This window comes from Saccostrea cucullata, unplaced genomic scaffold (assembly GCF_032062105.1).
Source record: "Saccostrea cucullata isolate Sc308-1 unplaced genomic scaffold, CSIRO_AGI_Scuc_v1 ctg2238, whole genome shotgun sequence".
Taxonomy (NCBI): domain Eukaryota; kingdom Metazoa; phylum Mollusca; class Bivalvia; order Ostreida; family Ostreidae; genus Saccostrea; species Saccostrea cuccullata.
In genome coordinates, this window is record NW_026936289.1 from 2158 (window position 1) to 20926 (window position 18769).

General features: G+C 33.3%; 1 protein-coding gene and 1 long non-coding RNA gene across 4 annotated transcripts; one reads left to right on the forward strand and one right to left on the reverse strand.

Annotated features, from left to right (window-relative positions):
* Window positions 1-234: 234 nt before the first annotated feature.
* LOC134245269 (uncharacterized) lies at window positions 235-3729 on the reverse strand. Of its 2 annotated transcripts, XR_009987376.1 has the most exons (4): window positions 3494-3729; window positions 1547-1649; window positions 800-948; window positions 235-320 (listed from the first exon to the last, which is right to left on the reverse strand). It is a non-coding gene; the product is annotated as an uncharacterized LOC134245269 (long non-coding RNA). The 2 variants fall into 2 exon arrangements; XR_009987375.1 differs by lacking the exon at window positions 1547-1649.
* Window positions 3730-5225: 1496 nt separating this feature from the next.
* LOC134245270 (zinc finger protein 862-like) lies at window positions 5226-8743 on the forward strand. Of its 2 annotated transcripts, XM_062727573.1 has the most exons (3): window positions 5227-5328; window positions 5444-5472; window positions 5772-8743. In XM_062727573.1, the coding sequence occupies exon 3, from the start codon at window positions 5942-5944 to the stop codon at window positions 8333-8335; it is 2394 nt and encodes a 797-aa protein (XP_062583557.1). In that variant the 5' UTR covers window positions 5227-5328; window positions 5444-5472; window positions 5772-5941; the 3' UTR covers window positions 8336-8743. The 2 variants fall into 2 exon arrangements, with proteins under 2 accessions (XP_062583556.1, XP_062583557.1); XM_062727572.1 differs by lacking the exon at window positions 5444-5472 and having other exon boundaries at window positions 5226-5328.
* The last annotated feature ends 10026 nt before the right edge of the window (window positions 8744-18769 follow it).

The window sequence follows — 18769 nt, forward strand, 5'->3', positions numbered from 1 at the left end:
CTGGTGGAAATTACTGGGAAACTTCAAGATTCCCTAACTTTTATAAAGGAAGCAATGTGAAATAATGCGTATTCTTTTAAAAATCTATCAAAAAAATTTATTACATGTAAAAGAAAAAAGCATTACCATTTTATATGTTTAATAATTCATTTGATGTACAAAAACTGTAACTGAATTTTTCAATGATATCAAAATATTAAATAAATTCACATATCTTAGATAAACAATGGAACAGTCTTTCACATTTAAGTCCATTCATAAAGGTCATTAAGTACTTCTTTCAACATCAGTTTCCTGGTTTTCTTCACATCACCTATGATCTGCAATATTCATACAAAATTATTATATGATGTCAAAATTATAATGCTTGAAATCCTAAAGATCAATGAATGACCTTTAATATACCAATATAAATAATTACTTTCCATGACCATGATACATATGATTTCAGCATTTAATGTATCTTTTTAATATTTTATGCTTGATGATAAGTGAAAAAAAATAACATAATATAAATAATGTTTTCAGCCTTATTAAGTCATTGAGAATATATTACTACATGTAACTCATACTAAGAACCCCGCTTTAGGTTTGATTAGTTTGAGAGAAAACATACTCTTTATAATAACAAAAATATTAGAGAGAGATTTTTTTTTAATTTTGATATTCCACCTAGAAATTGGTTGAAGATCATTGCAGACCCTCCACCCCATTGCACAAAAGCTAGATTACACCAAGGGAGAAATATACTCTGGACTACAATTTTAAATAAAGATATACAGTAGATTTTGATACTGACCTTTGACCTAGAAAATTAGTCCAAGGTCACTCTTCACCCTCTATCCACAGGCTCTCTGTAGTTTAAGTTTGAGAGAGATATGCACAGAACAAGTGATATCAGATGGAGTGATGGGTAGACACTGTCTTAGGGCATCCACAGAACAGGACCTAAAAATAATGCAATATATATATATTACAGTATATATACACATGTACTTGTATGTTAATGATTTATCATATGCGGCATTGGACACATATGATTGGACACATATGATTTTATCACGGTTTAAGGATACATGAATCTTATGAGTAATTTTATACCGGTATTGCATGTACGCTCAGTTTATTTAAGAAATATATAACAAGTTTATAAACTTCAATGGGAGAGATACCACAAATGTATATATAAACAAGTAATTTTAATTTTTTTTTACATCCATTGACCAACATTATTTACATCCATTCATCATGTTCATGAATTGGCTGATCAAAATTCAATCAGTTTTAGATCTTTATGATATACCATAAAGGACTTTCACATTTACTAAAGTTATTCCCCTTCGCAGGGTCGACCTGGGGTCAACCGGCTTAAGATACTGTTTTCCCTCTTTAACCATATCAACTTTGAGGGACAATATCTTAGAAATAAAATCTGTATGAACATATTCATTATGATTTTCATGTTGCCCCCATACTCTGGCAATACAGATACAGATCGTAATTGTCCAATATTGTTGAAGATTGAAAATATTAATAAGTAACTTACAATGGACAAAGTGGGAAAAATGAGTGATACGCCGACAATTGGAGAAAACTCTTAGGAATGTGAAATTCGTCTATTGGTGATGACAATTCCTGTTTTCATGTCACTGAAAAATTAAGAGACATTAAAAATTTAAGGCCTATTGTCATACACGCATGCTGTTTTTTCATCCATATCACCTTTTAGTATCATAAAATTCACCAAAATTTAATACTTCAAATAATTTCATTGAATATCTTTAAAATAAAGGAAACTCTAAAAACTTAGTGACCTGCCAAAACTATTCCTTGGAGAGAAAAAAATCTATCATATTTCATATAAATATGTGCATAATGAGCCTTTATTATTCATTTAGAACATATGGTATGTGCCTCATTTCCCCAAAAAATTTCAAAGACAATGGACCATCTGTAAGCAGAAATCATTGCTGTTTACTTACATTGGAAAAATTTATGAAAATAATTAATTTCCTATTTTTTTTTATTCTAAATAAAGCTAAAAATAATTTAATATATTTATTCTATTAAAAATAATCTAACTGACTGTGAAATAACATTTTCATAAATCTTAATCTATGGGCAGATCACTCTAACTTCATAAAACTACCTGATATTAAAGTAGAACTCTTTAGTGTGCAGTTTTTAGAGCAAGAAATCAGTTAATTAAAAGTAATATACGCTATAACGTGCGCCATTTTAAAATACGGCTGGAAATTTATATATTTTGTTTACCAATAAAAGTTACAAAAATGCTGTAAATTACACCATTTAAATAAAATTTGTTATAAAGTTATCAAATTATAATTATTTATTATCCTGCAAGGAGAATAATGTCTATTTTTAAGTAAATCCACCGACGCCATCGCTACTTTAAGATTGGTAAACAAACACGGTGTCAAGAAAACGAGGTTTGCCCTTTGAGATACAACTCACTTTTGACATGGATGGCGTGTTACTATTAATATAACTTATCGTTAAATGTAATCAGTATCAACCATCTATACTCTTTTATAATAATCGTTGTCAAAATGCAACGTGCCTCGTCTATAATTTCCCATGGACATACGTGTCTATATTTAGACCTACTGTTTACGCACTTCCTTTTTCAATATTCATGAAAAGACTGAATTCTTGATTGCAGATATTGCTTTATTGTTCTGTTACCGGTATTACAACGAGTTTTATAGTTAAATTTTGTGGAAATATTATTTTTTCATTACAATTTAATCATTTTGTTTCACGCACAAATCGGCATCCATACGGCGTATATTACTTTAATAAGCATTTCCTTTTTTTCATTCAAATTTTTAGAGAGATCTCAGAGTTTTTTCCTGTATAATTCAGGTTCGAGACGACAAAGTTTTATTTTGTATGTATTATTTAGAGAACTGATTGTATTTCAATCATAGCAATACACACATAACATGAAGGGGGGGGCAAATTGTTTCAGCCCTAGGCCAAAATAAAATTATAGTTTGTTTGGAATTGCCTCCCGCCTCATTGAAATGCCCCCTCCTCAAAAAATTTTATTGATCAAAAGTAAGAAGATTTTTTTTATTTCATCAATTTATTTGCCCATGATGTTTATCACATGCACCATACAAAACACTGAAATACAGTGTCAGATCTATGTTAACTTAGGTTTTTTGTTGATGGTAGATACTTTTTTTTAAAAGTCAGAAAATGTATTTACTGTTTACTGAGATTTTATCAAAAAATTAAAATCTTCAATTTAAAAAAAATAATTTCCCTCCCTCCCTTCTGTGTCTGAAACCCTTCAGGCGGCAATTCCAAACAAACAATTTTTTAAGGGTGGCCCTAGCTTTTACACAAAACTTCTTGTAGCTCACAGCTGATATACCACAGTTCAGTATTTAAATAAAATTTAGAATCCTTTTTTTTTTCAGGCAATTGTCATATACATACGAATCATGAATGAAATACCACTTACCAAATGACCACATCCTGAATCATCATACATTTTCTATGATTTTATCTCACTGGTTTTCTTTTAAAGTCACACAGTTTTCTTCTCTCTGAAATGATAAATTATGTCCAGGTACTATTGCATTCTAATTTAAACTAATTATGTAATAGCATTAGCAACAACCGGGATGGAAGAAAAAATAACCAGAAGTCTCTGTCGAGACTGTAGCTCTACTGGTTTGTACTTATCAAAAACTGATGCACAGAATGATGTATCTTAGTACAGTCTACTTGTGTGCCAAGTTATATTGAAATCAGACTAAAATTTAAGGAGGAGTAGTGTTTGCAGACAGACAGACAGACGCCGGACGCATTACTATCGCATAAGCTCTTCTGGTCTCTGACCAGTAGAGCTAAAAACAAGATGCGCTTGTGAAACACAGCAACAACGTTCAAAAAAGCAAATTTTTTAGCATACAGGTCACAGTCAAGATCACATAATCATTGTCCTTGTTGCCATTTGAAAGCACTTCATTAGTGGAGTATGCCGATATTTAAGACTGTAAGTAATTTATTTTGTCAGCTGTGTATTTTGACACTTAAATTTGAAGAGTTGATGCTATTAAAATGTACAGAGGTGGTCAAAGAACTATCTACTGTTCATGTCGGTCTCTATCGGTCAATTGTGTTGGAAGACTTTCCGCGGTCTAGTTCCTTGTATCTTATCATCTTTTGTGAAACTGATTACCATGGCTTTATATTGACACCTTCATTTCCGACACCTGAATTCCTATTTTTTTTTTTTTTTTTGGCCGTATTTATTAAAAATATAGTCATAAGCTTTTGTCAAAATCAGTGACGGTGGAATTTGATATCGAAATTTATTTACTTTCGTTTTCAACCAGATCTATAAGACGCGTTACACAATCTCTTTTTTGTTTCATTTATTCAAACGCTTTAATGATCTTATTCTTCTTGACTTACCAATCAAAAACGTTATTAGATACCATTACGGACTATGAATAATACAACCCACAACTTTTGTAAAGCATGGAAGGGCCTATCGTATTTTCATGCAATTTTTTTTCTCCACTGAATATTTTAGGCGGTACCAAAAATGAATCCAACCGGGTAAAAGTACTGGGTACCGGCAGATTTTGAAAGGCCTGCAATGTATTATTCGCTTTACATTGACCTACTCAGGTCAATAATTGTGAAAAAACTGATAATTCAAGCTGATGTTTCATTTGCATTTCTTGACATACTATCAATATTAATTCACTATTAGGCTTTTCTTTTTTTACATCTTCATCTCAACAGGTTAGACATTACAAACAGGTCCAGTACAATCACTACATTTAGCTACGTAGCAGTAAACTATTTCAATAAACAATAAAACAAACCTAATCTCTTCAGAAAAGTGGACAGGCTTTCACCTACATTCACTTTTTTTTAATGTATGTTTCCTTCCATATCATCGTCATGCATACAGGCCTTTCAAAATCTGCCGGTACCCGGTACTTTTACCCGGTTAGATTCATTAATAGTACCGGCAAAAATATCTAGTGGAGAAAAAAAATCGCGTGAAAATACGATCGTAACGATGCCATCACTCACAAAAGTCGTAGTAGCTTTGTATTATTCTTTGGTCCGTATCTAATCACGTTTTTGATTGGGTAGTCAAGTAGATCATTAAAGCGTTTGAATAAGTGAAGCAAAAGGTAATTGCTTAACGCGTCTTATCGATCATGTCGAAAACGAAAGTAGATTTCGATATCAGGTTGTATCATGAGTACACGAGTATGAAGAGAAGTATTACTGATTTTTTCACTGCTCAACCGAACCCTAAAAGAAAGCAAGGTACCTTTATTAAAATAACAGATATTTGTTGAAGATATTCTTTATTTTATTTCACTAGTTTAACAGTTGTATTATCTTTATTATCATTTTGATTTTTTTTTCGTTTACTTTTAAGTTCGGACTAAAACACGTGTTCCGGTAACGGTGAGTCTTTCAATTTTTTTTTTATTTTTTTAAATACAAGTTTTATTACGAAGAAATACTAACCATAATAGCCACAGTTATTTATTTGAATTTACACGTAAATTTAGATCCAAATGATTTTCTTTTCTCAGAGCTTAATACACAATAATTTCTTTGTGTACATTAATCTATAAGACCCTAAAAATTACTGGCAATTGTTATTTATCAAAAAAAAAAGTTTAGAAGTACATACAATTTATTACTTCATTAGATGTTTGAGCTGTGGCTAAAAAATAAGATGTGTATTCTAACTTTTGCAGGTTGTAATGTAAATAACGACACAGCCACAAGTAATGCTGATGAAACACGATCAAATTGTCCCCAATCATCCGGGAATGTCACTCAAAGTGAAAAAGAGGCAGATTCTGGGTCATCCAAGACTACTGCTACTCAGTCTAATACATTATTTCCCTTGGAAGAACAGAAAAAAATGGTCTCTGAACTTTTTAATGATTCTTCTCTAATAAATGCAAACTCTAATGTACACCATGCAGCTCTATGCACAGATACATGTGATTTATCATCAAAGGACCCACAGAAATGGAGCAAAGAAAAACACAGGTTTAAACACAAAATGATATGTGATTATGAAACATCATATAGTGAAAAAACTGGCTTATGGTGGCTTGTTTATGTAGAAGGTGAGGGAATGTATTGCTTATTGTGCAGGAAACACAAAGTTGTGAATTCCAACGAATTTTTTTGTAGCAAAGCTGCAACAAGATTCAGAAAAGAGGCCATTGTAGATCACATGAAAACAAAGAGTCACAAGGCAGCAGAATTAGAGGAATGTGTGCAAAGAATCTCCCCATTTGAGAAAGAAATTGCAGATAAAAAACAGTTTGCCAATGAAGTTTACGAAAATGCTTTTCAATGTCTTTATTGGATTGCAAAAGAAGAACTTCCAAACCGAAAATTTGTATCTTTGATAAATTTGATGAAATCACTGGGGTTAGAAAAAATGAAGCACTTCAATCATCAAGGAGCTGGGTCTATAAGGGAAATGATGATAACTATTGGAGATGTTCTGTGTGAGGATGTTTTGGTGGAATTAAGAAGAGCCAATACTTTTGGAATTATGGTTGATGATGTAACTGATATCAGTAACAAAGAACAATGTGTGTGCTTTGCTCAGTATGTTGACAGTAATGGTTTTCCTAAAGTACAATTTCTTTTTGTGGAAAATGCACTGAAAAATTCAGATTCTGTCAATGCAGAAACGATTGTGAATATTATTTATGAAAAAATTGATAACTTCGGTTTGGACAGAAAAAAATTAGGAAGTTTATGTACAGATGGAGCAGCAGTTATGGTTGCCAAGAATGGTGTGGCTGGAAAGCTCAAACAACAGAATCCATCTCTGATTAACATTCACTGCATTTGCCATAAACTTGCATTAGCTTGTGTTGGCAGCACAGAAGAAGTCAAAAGCATTAGACAGACACATCTGTATTTAGTGCAGCTATGGAAGTACTTTGAAAATTCTCCAAAGAGAACAGCTATCTACATTAAAGTTCAAGAAGAAATGAAAAGCTTGACTCTCTCAGACCAAGCAAGGCGTATCGTTAGCAAAAAGCTTAAAAAAGCCTGTGCCACAAGGTGGCTATCTTTTCAGAACTCAATAGATTCCGTATTTGAAGATATAATCCCTATTTTAAATACACTGAATATTTTAGGGGAGAAGGACACAGCAGCATATGGACTGTTACAAAGGATGAAGGGATTTTCCTTCATATCTTCAGTCTACATTCTGAAATTTTTTTTACCAATCCTGTCCACGTTAAGTAAAACATTTCAAAGTGGCAACATTGACTTCAGCAGAATTGGACCATCAATTGCATACACATTAGACAGATTGGAGGAAATCAAACATGAGGAAAGTCCACTTAAAGTTTTAAAAGAAGATTTAAACAATGGAGGAAAACTCGGAGACTTGTTCTCAGCATCTGAAAGTCAATTTCTAGATGCTAAAAGATTACTTGAGAAGTACATAGATGCTCTTGTCCATAATATCAAACAGAGATTTTCAGATAGCATGAACATTTTGAAATCTTTTGATATTTTCAATCCTTTGTCAATTCCGGAGAGAGATCAGAGAGAGTTCAGAAATTATGGAGAGGAACATGTAATCACACTCACTGAACATTTTTTTTCTGCATGTGATGAAACAGAAAAAGAAGAGATAAATACAGAATGGAGAAAAATGAAATATCACTTTTTACAGTGGAAAAAGGAGATGACATTGACAGACAGAGAAACAGACGAAAGGAAATTAAGCCCGACGCAAGAAGTTCTTCAGAGAATTTTACAGAGAAAAGAGGACTTCAAAGTTTTTTTCCCCCATATGGTGTTTTTGGCAGAAGTATGCCAGAGTATCCCAGTATCAAACGCATGGCCGGAGCGAGGAGCTAGTGTTGTAAAAAGATTAAAAACTAGGTTTAGAAGTTCTCTAAAAGAAGACATGTTGATGTGTCTAATGCACATCTCCATTAATGGCCCATGTTTTGAAAAGCAAAATCTTATTGAGAAATCTGTAGAAAAGTGGAGGAGTGAGAAAAGTAGAAAGAAGTTGCCAGGAAACATGAAGAAGACTTCAACAGAGGCTGTCTTTTTACAAGAACAACAAGATGTAGAGATTGAAACAGCAGACTCTTCTATCCAAACTGACATTACAGGGGACATTATGAGTTACGAGCATCTCAGAAATGAACTTAGAGCTGCTGCGAAAGCTTTTTTTCTTGATAAAAGTATGGAAGAGTCTTCCATATTTAATGACAATGAAAAGGTTTTGGAAGATAGTGATTATAGTGATGATGATATGTAGTAATGAGTTGATTAAAGATGATTGACATTTTTTTCTTTTTATTTTAAAACAAAACACTTACAACTCAAACCTTGCAAAATTTTATTGAACAAATTTACATAAACAAATATAGCATAGAACTCAGAAGTTTTACCTAAATCTTATTGTTATTCTGCTCAAATAACTAATTTCTCTATGTAATTCCACCCATCCAGTGCTAAACTTCAGATGTTATGTGTATTGACCAAAAAAACCCTTTGAAACATGGCATAAAATAACACTGATAGCAGCATACTTTTATGTGTCTAGAAACCAGGAAATGCTGTCTGGTGGCTTCTAAAATTCAAAATTTTTCCGGGGGGGCATGCCCCCGGACCCCCCTAGCAGGCTCACGCCTTCGGCGTTCGCCTGTTAGTACCTCCTATTTTTTATAAAGTACCACCTGGTTCAAATCTTTTTGAAAGCCCTGTGCATATGATTAAGGGTTATGCTATTCGCTACAATCTATTCCAACTGTTCTGATGAGGATGTCCTTCATGAATAATCGGATAAGCTGAGATTGAAGACACTTTTTGTAAAAATATCGATGCTTTTGTCAAAGTTTTGAACAAAAAATATTTAATTTATACCTTGCCATAAGTCGTAAGTTCCAGAAAACAAGAGTTGGCTATCCGAAAAGTCAGAAAACACACATGTATTCAAACCGGATGTTCTTCAGTCTAAATTTAACTACGAAACCATGCTCGGTGTAACTATTATCATCCGGATAATTTGAGCGGGGTTAAAAATGTTTTTTTTTTTTTTAAATTCCGAAAAGTATTCATTTATATATAGAGAGAGAACATACATATGGAGCATACATTTTAATAAACATGATAAAAGGCGAAACGTTGCCATTTTACAACATACAGTAAAGCACATGCACGGTGCCTTTGGGGCCTCCATAATCTAAGTTATGCTATATCACTGTCTCAAATTTCTCTCTCTCTCTCTTTCTCTCTGCAATATATACACTTAACAGTTTAAAACTTAGGTATCCAACTTTTCAAAATGGCGTCAGAACAAAAGTTGCCTCCGATAGTGAAGATTTGTTGTTGCCAAATTTTACAACTATTAACCGTAAAAAGTTAACAAAAATATACGTACACTAATCCTTCATCGTTGGCTATTGCATTAATCACAGTCTTAAAGACACTAGGTGGTGAAACCATCTTAACTTTTCACATTTACTAGCTGCTTACATCTTCTTCTTCGTCCTTCTCGATCCTCCAAAAATGGCGCCTCGGGAAATTGACCAATGAAATAAAGCGCCTACAGAGCGATGCAGGATGGGAAATATAAACTGTTTACATTCACTATGATTAAGTGTGATTATGAGATCTTATATTAGAATTTAATTAAGTTTTCCCCCTTTCATGGAATAAAAAGAGGGTCTTCTAAATATTTTTGCCGATATGATGTGTAGGCCTAGTATATTTAGAAAAAAAGCGGTTAGATACATGAGGCAAGAGCAGAAAAAAATTATTCCTTGCTTGACACCTCAACTTATTTGCCTTCGGGATATGGGTTTCGGGGCTTGGTTCTTGGTAGTGGCCGTCCTTGCTGAAAGTAACCCCCCCCCCCCTCTCCCCGCTTCTTTTAACTGTTACATATGATTATGAATTTATAATGTCACACCAAAAGATGTTATTTTAAAAGCACATTTTTTATTGTAAACTTTCCACAGGTTTCCTAAAAGGCATGAAAATGAGCTACATTTATAATATGATTATTAAGAACAGTTCTTCAAGTTTTATTTCAATAGTGATGATTGAAAATTTCGGTGTTTAATAATTCATTGCTAATAAATTGTGGGGTTTTTTTTTGGGGGGGATTAAAATACTAATTGAACTCCCTCCTTTTCGGGGTTTAATTAGATTTTGAGCCTGCTATCAATATTACTGGTGGACCTGCTAGACTTTTCTACATGTACATTGAAAAAAAAATTCCCACATCATTTTAGCACGTAAAATTGTTAAATGAATCAGAATGTTGAAAACCTTTTTCTTAGGAGAGTTATATCTCTAGGTGGAACAAAACTAACGTCTAATCAAAGGCAGGAAAATATAACATTCAGTATTTTAATTCAGCATTTTAGTCGTGATTGGTATAAGTGAAGTCATGGGAAAGATTATGTCGAAAGTCATCTATAGATACTCGTTGATGTGCAGGGCTGTACTTATGCCTACAGCTTTAGCTGGTCCCGCCCTGTATTTCTTTTAATGTTTTTTTCGTTAAGAAATCTGGTAAGGTATGCTAGTAAAAGTAAAATCCCGGTTTGTTTATTACTTTAACGGAAATTACTATCCTACAGGCCTGAAGATCGAGTCTATTAGTCACGCAAGTTTTTTTTTTTTAAGAGTAGCATGTCGGCGAATAAAAATAAAGTAGTGTACAATATAGATAAAGAAATGTTTGTTGAAGTATTGACAAACTTCACACCTTTATAGAATGAAATCAACAAAAACTGCACAAAAACACAATCGTGACAATTATACAATGAATTAATTATACAATTAATTTTTTTAATAGATTGCCATAGCATGCACTACTTTAAAAAATGGCCATTGTTCTTAAAGGAAAACAAAATCATGCAAAATATTATAGACTTTTCTTTATCTAGAGCAATGGCCTTTGGAGAGAAAAAAAAAATGACTGAAAATTTTAAAGTTTGTTAAATATAATGTATGGGCATTTAGGACCCTACATCGTAATTTCATGCGAAAAGTGCAGGCGTTTACTAAACGGGGATCTGCGTACATATTTAAACAAAAAAGGAAAAAAACGTTTTATGAGATGAATTATATTATAAACATTTATCTAATAAATGTCTTTGTAGTACGTTAGATTACTATTTTCATAAAAAACCCATCAACAATATTAAATACAGTTTTGATTTCACATTGATCTTTAAACGTCATTCTGATTTAATATAATTATACACGACGCCGACGAGAATTAAGATCTATTCAATACCTATAAAAAATTATTTAATTTCTAAAGAGGATAGTTTTATTTTAAATCAGTAATGAGAATTGAAATAAAAATTCTAAATAGTTTGTTCTTTCATTGAACTTCTTAAATGTAGGTTATTTTATAAATATGTTTTCTTTTATAACTTTATTTATGGAATATACGTCAATTTTTTAAATGATAAAAGAAACACGAATCATCATTTAAAAGAATTTTCGGTCGGAGACTGTGTGTGTACATGCTCGACAACAGCCCATTGTTCCCTTTAGCTACAAAACCGTCTCAATTCACATAGAATATACAAAAAATACACAGTGACAGGTGTCTTCGCGGCACGTGTCTCCACCTGAAATGGCACGTGAGGGCAGGTGTCCCTAATTACAGAGGCCGACCATAGTGACTTTTTCAAAAGCGTTTTTTTTTTGGGGGGGGGGGGGGCTTCTCAAGGAAAAAATGAAAAGCAATACACCCACCCCCAATAATAAAAATAACAATTTAATAAATTAAAAAACAATATTCACTATTCATAGTAAAATAATAGTATGATAATACTCTGCCCCCAGCCAATTCGATGAATGATTCTATATCTGACCAGTTTATATTAATATATTAATTCATATTGAAACGAAATCTTATCACTTTCTTAACTTGTATTTAAAAACTTGAAACACTAAAAATGTAATTTTGACAAACCAACTGAAGATTTTTTTCCTGACGGATTACCCCGGTATATAAGAAATGCCAACCTCTGGTATCTAACACAAATGCCTGTTAAGGTACCTTAATGTCTTGTGAATACATGTAATTATGTAAAAATAATTGTTCAATGTCAATTGAAAAATATTGGGAAAAAAATTAATTATTTTATTGAGGAACATCTCACCTGTCCTTAATCAGTAATCGTAACTTGACATATTTCTTTATTTACTTTTTAATCGATCTTTTTAGTAAACCTTTCCTGTAAATAATTTCATTAAATGTACCCTTCCTTAGCTCTTCCATTTTTTCAAGGGAACATTCATCATTGACAGCTTCCTGAAAGTAGGATCGGAAATGATTGATTTCTACATAACGGCATGCACTTACTTTTTTCTATTCCACTTTACACATTCTATACGAGTTTACCAAAACTTGTGTGATAAATCAAATTCAAAATCAAATTGAATAAAATTCAGTTAAATAAAATCAAATTAAAATTGAATTGCGTTCACGGTGCTGAAATATTAAATTAATCACACAGAAATACACATCTAGTTATTTTAACTGTTTGAAGTTAATTATTTTGATACAGCATGTAAACTCTTTTGAAATATTTCTATAATTGGTAAAAATATGGTAACATAATCAAATATTTAACTTTTTGTAAAATAAAAGGTAGGTGGTTTAGTATTGAGATATCTTTTCAAAGTTTCCCTGCCTGGGAAACATGGGGAAAACTACACATTGGTGGCTTCCATGTCGGGAATCTGCATGGAAACCACCGAGGCATGTTTACATGGTTTCCTATCTTGGGAAACTTACGGGAAACCAGAGGTTGGTTGTTTCCATATCGGGAATCTACATGGAAACCACCACGGCATGTTTCCATGGTTTCCTATCTTGGGAAACTTACGGGAAACCACAGGTTGATTGTTTCCATGTCGGGAATCTATGTGGAAACCACCGGGGTATGTTTCCATGGTTTCCTATCTTGGGAAACTTACGGGAAACCACAGGTTGATTGTTTCCATGTCGGGAATCTATGTGGAAACCACTATGTGGTTTCCATAAAATGGAAACTATATGGAAACTACTGACGTCACGATTCCCATATGTTTCCATCGAGTTTCCAAATTTGGGAAACCTGGCTTTTCATCCTGTGGAAGTAAACTATTCTGAATATTTTTTAGCTGATTTAGACTAACAGCACTAAAAACACTTATACCATTGTTCAGAACTTTGGAATTGCCAATGGTTGTTTTTTTTCATAGCATTTGGTTTAGAGATAGTAACAGCTGTGTTTTGGTGAACAGGAATTTTAGCTGGTACCTTGTCATCACTGTTGAAAAGAACTGGGTTGGACAGTGTTGTACCTTTGGTTTGAGCCTCTCTCCTAGAATTTTCAGCATTTTTTGCATTGGTTGAAAGCACCATATTTTTAGGAACCTGTATCAGACGCAAATTTTTCACAGGATAAATCACAAAAGGAAATTTAAGCTGTGAAAGGTTGTACATGTTCACACTAGGCTGAAGTGACTGATTAATTCCAAGGTTGTTGGTGGGCAGAGAGGCATGCTGTGTCTCAATGCTATCTGTGTTCTCACTAGGCTTGGTTGACTTCTGTGTTCGAAGGCTGTCTGTGTGAACTTTTGCCTGAGATGACTGATGCACTCCAAGGCAGTTGGTGTTCAAAGGGGCCTGAAAGGTCTGTTGGATTTTGGTGTTGTTGGTGTTCACACAAGTCTGAGTGATTTTATTGGTTAAAAGGCTTTTCATTCTCCTAAAAGCTGTAGGCTGGGTAGAATGCAGACCTGGGATGTTTGTGTTCTCTAAAGGATCACTTATTGTTGCAAGTGAACTTGTAATGTTTTTCAGGTCTTTCTCTGAATGATTTAGCGAAGCACAATGTTCACTTGCTTGCAATTGACTTTGATTCATGAGTGAAGATTGGTTATCAGAAATTGTAGTCTTATCAGAACTGTAGTTTTCACCTGAAGCAGAAGCTGAACAAGGTTGAATTCTGGGAACATTTTTAAGGTGGACATCATTCAGTGGATTGAGAATTTTCATTCTGCTGACAATTATTTCCTGCAACTTGGTGGGTACTAAATTAGTAGACTGAGGGGTGGATTCATCAGGCACTTCCTTGTTTATTTCACTGTTAGAACAAGTGGCCATTATAATTTTTCAGCAAGTCCAAATAGTATACAATCTATCAATATCTCTGATTTCACTAATGGGTATTTTGTTTCTTTTGAGTTGGACATGAAGTTGTAATCCTGTCTTTCTTCATGTTTTAAGTTATATGCCATTGTCCATTATAGTGACAAAGCAATCAGTCCAAGAAATCTAACGTCATGATAACGTTTCATCAGGAAAACATCACCAAAACTAGAAAAAAAATAATACATTAGATAAATGTCAAGTGTGAATGCTTTAGCAACACTGTCAAAAAGAGTAACTCTCAAGTTTTAAAAATGTTTGTATAAAGAGAAAAGTTTCCCCAGTGAACTCTCATTCTATATTTATGCATGCTTTGATTCGGTATACAAACCTGTGATTGATTGTGAAGGTGACAGGACCAGAGGGGGAAGGTTACGTGTCTTAATATATTGAGGGTGCAACTATTAGGGCAAGCCCAAATATTTATTCAGTTGCCACTAGTCTGTGGATTAGTGCAGGAAATATTTTTGAGTGCGCACTCCTGTATCGTTGAGATTTCATCTTTTATGAACATGATAAATTGACCAAAGTACATACAAGAGGTGGTTTTTAAATTGTTTTTTTCAAATCATTTAATAGTGATGAAACGATTGTTGTAGACGATCAATTGTTGATTGTTTTTTTGTGTTCGATTCCGATTATCGATTACCTTTTTCATAATCGATTGTCGCCCACATTAACCTCTATGATTTGAACGAAACAAATATGTACGCATTAACAATATATGTAAAACGAAAAAAAGGTCAACAAAAATGGCGTCCAAAGACAGTTTACAACAATCAAGTAGAAATTTACCCATATGCAAGGAATGCATAGATAGAATGTACTATCATTAAAACGATATTGACCTACCGATCCGGTTTAATGATAGAATTCTCTCCGTGTATTCAAAATGTAGCAAAAGAAACACAGGCAATAACTCGTACTCACTATAACTCAGTGCATTTACTACGGAGAATCTAGAGATTTCCGAATGTAAACATGGCAAGTAAATTTAAAGCCAGAGAGAAACGTTGAGAACATTAATTGGATTTTCGTCTTTATATGGATAATTTTTTGGGATAAAAGGCATTTATTAAGCAATTATTTCCAGTGCAAATCCTTTTATATTCTTCAAAATTGTTTCAGAGAGGATCCGCTCCAATTTGGTACATTGCAAGTATATAGGACGTATTTCAACTGTGGTGAGGGCTTGTACCGAGACACAAATCTTTAGGAGATTATTCTACCTAAGGAATGCAAAATCTGATGTCATGACAAACATTTTTAGTTTTTATGAGCAAATGTGTAATTGTTTTCAGTTTCTTTGTTACATATACAACAAAAAGTTGTCTTTAGAATAATTTTGATAAAAAGGTTCAACTAGGGTATACAGATAGGTAGTTCCATAAAAAACTGTTAACATCTTTAGAATTTAAAATTTGATAGTTCTTTTTATAGTAGATAGTGGGAATATTTTGCCTTTTTACTTCAAATAAATCCTTTTAAAATAGTCCATAAGAACTTCCTTTTATTAAAAATGTTTTACAATTCCACCTTACACCTACATTGACATCAAAAGGGTCGATAGTTGACACCTCTTACAATGACAGATTATTTATTCTCTGCTTCACTGAAAAAGTCTAACAAGCAAAAAAAAAAAAGGGGGGGCACGTACCCTCGACAACCCAAGATTATTGCGGAGGTGGTGGGGGAATATTATTTTTTTTCCTTCCAGTTGAGGAAAGATTATTTATTTCCAAACTGATTCAACTCCTTTATCAGCCAGACACCCCCTTCAGAATCAAATGTCGTCCCCTTATAGATAGGAACTAAAAGCATGTCTTGACAATGGCGTATGGGTTTTGTAAATTATTGCTGATTTAATAAAATTATTACATTACAAATTGAATTAAAGGTCGTTGTTGTAATTTATCATTTACCCAGATTTGCAGTCGCAATGTGCTTCTGTCTTCGTCGACATGGATGTTTACAGTATGAGGGAACTCGGACTTGATCATGCTTCAATAAACTTTCCGAGAAAGGGATAATACGGAATCATTTTTTAATATTTCAAGTGAATGAAATTTATGAAAGCTTTTGTAAAAGCATTTGCCCTTCGTTTTGTCTCAAAGTGGGTTCGTGAGACAAATATTTTGCAGCAAATTCATCAGGAACTTCGGACAAGTCAACTGGCGTCGACTTATACCGAGTTACACGCTATGTTGATGATGTCGGAGCATCATAGGAGTTATCTCCCATAGTGCAATGGGCGGAGTTTGGCGATAGTTTAATTGATAGGAGGCGACTCTAACTTTTATAAAATTTTAAAAACCAGTTTTACAATCGAGAAGTTATCCGGGCTTGTGGGAAAGGGGTGCTCTAATAATAATCTTATTATAGAAGTTCAATCTGTTAAGCTAATAGTAGTCAGTAAGATTGTAAGGTTGATTGATTGATTTTATACTGTTTAACGTCCCTCTCCTGAATATTTCACTGATTTGGAGACGTAAAACAATTGCCGGTGAAGGGCTGCAAATTTAGCCATGTGCTCGGCACTTACAGCCTTTGAGTAGGGAGGGATCTTTATGGTGCCACACCTGCTGTGACACGGGGCCTCGGTTTATACGGTCTCATCCGAAGGACCGCCCCATTTAGTCGTCTTTTACAACAAGCAAGGGGGTACTGAGGACCTATTCTAACACGTATCCCCAGAATACTGAAAGAAACTGGAGCTATGTCATTACTTTGTCAGCGCTTTTCGTTAGAGACTTAAAACAGGTAAAATGACAAATTAAACTTGTATTGATCATGGAGGGATTAAATATGTATAGAATATATCGTTTCTGAGAAATTTATATATTTTCAATGATTTAATCTCAAATAATATTTTCCGTTTTCCGTTCCGTTCCGCTTTCCGTTCCGTTTTCCGTTCCGCGTTTTAGCAACACCCCATCTTATCTGCTCTGTTTTCTACTCCCCATATATGGCATTTCATGTATAATAGAAACAGTGTGGATAAGATGCCTCTGTGGCATATTGTGTTAAAGTTAGAGATTTTTAAAGAGTAAATTAATAGTTCTCTATAAATTAAACATAATATATATACAGTGTTCAATGCTGTTGACATTCCTAGAGCAACAGGTCAACAGCTGAACAGACCGCGAGACGGCGCGAGTACTGATAAGAATAAAGATGATAAAACACATTAAATATTATTGCTTAGTCTTGATTACAACAGGGTGGAAACCATAAAAACGTTCTATCTTTGTAAGTACATACCTTATCATAAATACTCTAAAACATGTAAAAGCCATCGGTCTTCAACGTCTTGCAAAGCAAAATCGCCCAGTCAACCATTATCATGTAGCACTTCGACTGAACGCTAGGGGGAGATTATGAACGATAACTCCAAATCAGCGGAAGTTGTTAGATATATAGCGAAGTCCGTGCGAGAGAATTGCGCCACACAGAACTTCGACCTATCTTGAACAAAGGTTGAGTTTGGAGATTACCTGAAAAGTGACATTGTCTAGGTAGGTTTATTTTAATATTTATAGGTATATTTCATAAAGTTTATGTTATTTGCTTCTATAATTTTCAAATAAATTGAATTTTTAAACGTGTGCCCAAAATGTACTAGACCAAAATATAATTTTTTTAATAGATATTCCTATTTCTACGGTGATCTATGAATGAATAATAGAAGGGGAATATGAAAAAGAAATTATGTGAAAAATCCCAAGTTTTATAATTGAAGCAATTTATGACAATTATTTTTAAAATATAATGAAGCAGTATTTTGTTGTTTTAATTACGTCCCTTTGCAATCAGCTGTTTATAGTCTGTTTCAAAATGTATGTCAAAAGAGCAAGAAGAGAGGTATGTTAATTTCTTGAAAAATTTTTTTTTTATTTCTGTTTACACCTGTTCCTTTAATTATTGATAAATATTTATAGTAATGATTTTTTTATAGAGAAGACATTAGTCCAAGATTTCATCCAGTACCATCGGGATTTCATTCAGTACATGTACCATATATGCACAGAATAGGTACAGTACATCCTAGATATTCATAAATTTTCATGTGTGTGTTTTGTGCACAAATCCCATGACAAAGTATGATATAAGGCCTATAATGATATGTTTGTTCGAAACAATTATTATGATGGGTAGGGGAGGGAGCTTCTTTACACAACACATTTAAGTATAGTTACAACACTGATGAAAAAAATATAATTCTTGAAATTTATGCTTATTCTTTACAGCATATATTGTAAATATTTTGTTACAGTTTAACTGTGAAACTCACCATTATGATATCTAATTCTGACATTCAGAACATTTTCCAAAAGGTGGACGGAAATTACTTAGCATTTCATGAAGAACTTTGTATAGTGTTCCAAATAGAAAAGGAGAATGTGAATCCACTTAGTTTATTTTCAAAGGCTAAGCGAACCTTAAATGAACTTAAAAGACTCAATAAATTTTCAATTAAGGAAAAATATTTAGAAAAATTAAAGTTAAAATTCATTTTGCCCT

Bases quoted from the DNA above. Each gene is read 5' to 3' on its own strand.
- LOC134245270 (XM_062727572.1), top strand. From the start codon at position 5,271: ATGAAGAGAAGTATTACTGATTTTTTCACTGCTCAACCGAACCCTAAA. The intron at 5,329-5,771 runs GTACCTTTATTA...TAACTTTTGCAG, and splicing joins GAACCCTAAAAGAAAGCAAG to GTTGTAATGTAAATAACGAC.